The sequence below is a fragment of the Juglans regia genome, chromosome 15 (assembly GCF_001411555.2).
Source record: "Juglans regia cultivar Chandler chromosome 15, Walnut 2.0, whole genome shotgun sequence".
In the NCBI taxonomy this organism is placed as follows: Eukaryota; Viridiplantae; Streptophyta; class Magnoliopsida; order Fagales; family Juglandaceae; genus Juglans; species Juglans regia.
Window position 1 is genome coordinate 16,209,025 of NC_049915.1, and position 5,261 is coordinate 16,214,285.

Genomic DNA, 5,261 nt, shown 5'->3' on the forward strand with positions numbered 1-5,261 from the left:
GTGATAAAATATGAGATAGAAAGAAAGAGAGAGAAATAATTAATAAAATATATATTTGATGTATGTACAGTAATCTTTAAATTTGGAAAAATTTTTGAAAGCCACTGTAGCTAAATTTTAAATATTTAGAATTTGACTAATCTAATGTGAATATATTTTACTCTTTAATAGTTAAATACTCATTGGATTTAGTTTTTAGCTAATCCAATAAGAGTGTTCTAAGGAATGAAATTGATTTTTTTTCTTTAAAAAAAAAAAGAGAAAAAAAAAAAAAACCAAAGGACAGGTAAATGCGGAGTAGGAATAAGCTTGTACAGGTTTACAAACAATCCTTAGGATAGGGTTTAGAAAACCCTAGGGCAAATATGTTTGCATACTCTCCTCTCTTTCTCTCTCTGATATAAATACAATTCGTTACTCATTTTCCTCCTGAAAGCCATAGGAGGCAGCAGCAACAGCAGCCAAGCGAGCGAAACAGAGAACTTCAAGGGGCAACGATGTCGGAAGGACTTGTACTCAGAGGTACCATGAGGGCCCACACCGACATGGTGACGGCCATCGCCACCCCAATCGACAACTCCGACATGATTGTCACTTCCTCCCGTGACAAGTCGATCATCGTCTGGCACCTCACCAAGGAGGAGAAGACCTACGGCGTGCCACGCCGCAGGCTAACGGGTCACTCCCACTTCGTCGAGGATGTGGTGCTCTCCTCTGACGGCCAGTTCGCTCTATCGGGTTCCTGGGACGGTGAGCTCCGACTGTGGGACCTTCAGGCCGGCGTCTCCGCCCGCCGCTTTGTGGGCCACACCAAGGATGTTCTCTCCGTTGCCTTTTCGATTGACAACCGTCAGATCGTCTCCGCATCCCGCGACCGCACGATTAAGCTATGGAACACACTTGGTGAGTGCAAGTACACCATCCAGGATCAGGACGCCCACACCGACTGGGTCTCTTGCGTCCGGTTCAGCCCCAACACTCTTCAGCCCACCATCGTCTCGGCCTCGTGGGATCGGACCGTGAAAGTATGGAACTTGACCAACTGCAAGCTCAGGAACACGCTGGCGGGTCACGGTGGGTACGTCAACACAGTGGCTGTGTCGCCGGACGGTTCATTGTGTGCGAGCGGAGGCAAGGATGGGGTGATCCTGCTCTGGGACTTGGCCGAGGGGAAGAGGCTCTACTCGCTTGACGCTGGCGCGATCATTCACGCGTTGTGCTTCAGCCCCAATAGGTACTGGCTGTGTGCGGCGACCGAGCAAAGCATTAAGATCTGGGACTTGGAGAGCAAGAGCATTGTGGAGGATCTCAAAGTGGACCTCAAAACTGAGGCTGAGAAGGCGGACGACAACACTTCTAATACCAATAAGAAGAAGGTATATTTCCTTTCAGGGAAAAAATTGGGTTGATTTGGCTTATTCGGTTTTGTTTATTTTGTTAATTTATTGGGTTTCGTTTATTTGTTGGAATTGGTTGCTAAATGGGCGTGCTATACTGATCTGGTGTGTAATGCTTGGTATATATACCTTTTATTGATAGGTATGTTTTGCTCACTGCATATTGGCGATTGTTTAAATTGTCAAATTACTTTATTAAATCTAAACGGGAAATGATTTATAAAGTTTTAGAATGCTCACGTCTGCTCATTCCTTTGAAAAAAGTAGGAGAAATTTGGGACCCACGCTAAAAATCCAACTTTTCATGGTGTTCACTTTCTTAGGGAGTGCTTGCACATTCTAGGATTTTATCTAGCATTAATCAAAATATACTATATATACAAATGTAATTGGTAGTTTTCAACCATGTAGTCTTTTTCTGGTTATTAGAATGCAACTTGTATTGCTCTCAACTTTAATTTCTTTCCAGTGGGATCTTACTTTCGAGATGATAGGATTAACTTTTTGTTTGCAATTTTGTTTATTGGTATTTTCCCTCTCGGACTATTAACCCTTGCAGACATCATTTGATTTTGCCCCTTTCTAATTTGATGTAACCACCATGGGCCGATTGCAATCATCAAAATATTGTTTTCCATAATTTGTAGGGTATTATGAGAATGATTAATTTATGTGAATCTGTGATAAGGATTTTCTTTCTTGTAATATGCCAACTTTGGCTTGGTTTCTTGTTGTTATCTGTCTTATAGCTGCATTTTACATGTGGGCTTTGAGATGATGCTATTTTGTTTCCTTGGTTTTTCTGTTTATACTTATGTTTTGAACTGCCTTTTTCTATTCAAACTTTTGTAAACCCATTGGTTTAGTATTGTGTTCACTTTACGAATTGTTGTATTCCTTAGCAATAGAATCCTCTATCACTTGTTAAAAAAATAAATTATTGTTTGAGCTTGAAAGTAATTTTGAAAGATTTTGCTATATTACACCCTCATCATACTCTTATTCCACAGTGATGTGGCACTATCAAAAACTCTTGGATCAACTCTTGTTTATTCAATGGTTGATGGGTTGTGCCATGTTAGCATTTTTTTTCATTTTAAAAAGGTTTCATGGCCCTTCCATGGTCTGTTGAGTGTTTTAGATGGTGTTGTAATTGCCAGTGCTTCATTAAAAGAGCACCAAGTATAGTCCCAATCTATATGTTATCAATGTTGTATTATTTTGTATAGATTTGGTATGATATCCTCGACATGATATGTAGTATCTCATTTATCTGATATTTTTTGAAGATAAAGTAGTGTGTATTGTTCCTTGAAGTAAGGTTCTGTTATTGAATGACTTGATTTGCTGAAGGAGGTTAATATATCTTATATTGAATGACAAACCATGACAAAGATAAGTTTGTCATTCTTAAATATTCACTCAAAGTTAGGGTGTCCATCCTGTCAGGTAATTGACTAATAATACATTGAGAGTTTGTGTTTCTTGAGGATGGTTTAGATACATTGGGAATTGTGTTGCTTGTGGATGGTTTAGATACTCATGTGAAGGATACAAGTTCTGTTTATCAAATTGTTTTCTATAATTGGTGCGTTAATGCTCTTATATTTTTTTCAAGTGGAATTTATTTTTATTTTTTGCTATTGACTTATAGATTATCTACTGCACAAGCTTGAGCTGGAGTGTTGATGGTAGTACACTGTTCAGCGGATATACCGATGGTATTATCAGAGTTTGGGGTATCGGTCGTTACTAGTAAAACTTGAGAAGTATTGTATGCAATTTCTGTTTTGAGGACAACCCGGCTACTCTTTTAATCTTTTAGTAGTTCTCAAAGTTTAGGGTTTTGTTGGCTACGCTAAAACTTTTGCTTATTATGGCTTTGAGGCCAATAATGTTTTGATTTTGGTTTTTACATTAGATATTATATTAGTTTTCCCAATATTGGATAAGAAGTTTTTGTGCTTTCATGCCTTAGTTTGATAGCAGATATATATGAGCTCTTTTGTTTGTGGTGATATTAGCTCCTTGTAGGTTATTTCTATTTTTCTTTCTTAACAGCAGATGATGATATGGACTCCTTGAGCCAACAAAGTTGCAAGTTATTATAGGAATGCTATACACCACACTACTATCAAACTATATAAGATGGGATACATTTATCATCATTGGATGATAAAAGATCATCCAATGAAGGATCGTCCAATGATAGTAAACGAGTTATATCTTACATAGTGAGATGATAGTGTCGTGTATATAATTTTTCTTATAGGAATACTACAAACAAAGTTTACAGTCTATCCATTTTAGCCTTCAGACTTGGATACACATACAAATAAAGATGGAATGAAGTTTTTTCCATTAATTGATAGAGCATTGAAGCGTCACATATAAATGTGGGCAAGTTCCATTCTTTTTTATTTTCAAAACCTTTTTATCTGCCCCGACTTGGGGCTTTGAAGAGGCCCTGGGAAATAAAGAGATGCTCTATCTTTGAACCATTTGGGTTCCCAAATCTTCTGGACGTGAACAGGATGGCAGCACGGGGCCAAGAACAGGCTTAGGTCGGATCTTAAGATGATTTTAGTTAAAAGTTAAATAAAGTATTAATTTTTAATATTATTATTATTTAAAAATTTAAAAATTTTAAATTATTTATTATATTTTGTGTAGAAATTTAAAAAAATTGTAGTAAATTCCCAATTTCGTGAAATGACGAACATAAAGATCGAAATGTTTCTAGCTTTGTCCCTCGTCTACTTCTATGTGATTTTCCCCTTTTTTAGGCTTTCTATTTGTAGGAACTTTGTCTTCTATTTGTTTAGCTTAAAGCCCAATCAAATACCGTTTGGACTGACATTTCTCTCAACTAATCCAACTCCAAGATTAGGGATTGTTTGAAAAGTTAGATGAGATGCATTTTAAAATTTTTCAGAATTTATTTATCAAATATCACTTAAACACTAAAAATATTTTTTCAATTTCCAATTGTCAATCTTTTTATTTAATTATTATAATTTTTCTAAACTTCTAAATAAAATACAAAAAATAATACAATTTTTTCAAATTTCAAAATAAAAAAGAAATTATATTCAAACAATTTTGTAATTTTATAATATTTTTATTTAACTTTTTTTTTTCCCTTTCATTTATCAAAATTTAATAAAATATCTTAACTCAAACTATTTTATTAGTATTCACAAACCATCTAATTATTATTCACAAAATTCTTATCTCATCTCATTATCCAAATGTACTAGAGCAAACTTAATCAAATCGAGTCTTTTTTCTTTTACATGCACGTAAAAGCTTCAAACCAGGTCCTAGTACATGCATGGACATGTAAGAGTCATCGATCCAAGTGAACCTTATTGATGTTGTGTTTTGCGGCCTTGGCAACTCCACGCTTTTGTGCTTGGACCTGGTTCCTGTTGAGATGAGGAATGGGGGTTCGGGAGCAATGGTACATTCGATGCTTAAGTTAGTTTCAGTGTAGGAGCTGAAGAGAGAAATAATCAAGAAAGATGAGAGTTTAAGTATTCAAGAGTGTGTGTAACCCCCCTCGCGGCTGAGGGAAGTGGTATTTATACCTAAGGGTATAATCGGTTTAGTCTGATCCGATTTTGGACAAAATCTAAGACCGAACCGGTATGTACCAGTTTTTCATTTTTCAAAATCGATTACGTCCCGGTTGCCCTCATAAATCGGTATCTCTGGTTTTACTGGTTTCCGGTTCGGTCCCGTCCGGTCCGATTTTTCAATTTTTTTAAAATGTAAAAAATATATAATAAAGTGTTACTTTTTATGATAAATGTTATTAATAATTTAATATATATTATGTTTAAAGCATATGATCAATTAAAT

At 36.0% G+C, this 5,261-nt stretch overlaps 1 protein-coding gene across 1 annotated transcript; it reads left to right on the top strand.

The window, feature by feature from the left end:
* Positions 1–334: 334 nt before the first annotated feature.
* Positions 335–3,415, top strand: LOC108997770 (guanine nucleotide-binding protein subunit beta-like protein). Its single transcript, XM_018974149.2, has 2 exons — positions 335–1,376; positions 3,052–3,415. The coding sequence occupies exons 1-2, from the start codon at positions 498–500 to the stop codon at positions 3,151–3,153; spliced, it is 981 nt and encodes a 326-aa protein (XP_018829694.1). The 5' UTR covers positions 335–497; the 3' UTR covers positions 3,154–3,415.
* The last annotated feature ends 1,846 nt before the right edge of the window (positions 3,416–5,261 follow it).

What these genes read in the sequence shown, in the direction of transcription:
- LOC108997770 (XM_018974149.2), top strand. Translation starts at nt 498, where the DNA reads ATGTCGGAAGGACTTGTACTCAGAGGTACCATGAGGGCCCACACCGAC. An exon ending in CTAATACCAATAAGAAGAAG is followed by an intron (nt 1,377 to 3,051) that starts GTATATTTCCTT and finishes ATTGACTTATAG; the next exon opens with ATTATCTACTGCACAAGCTT.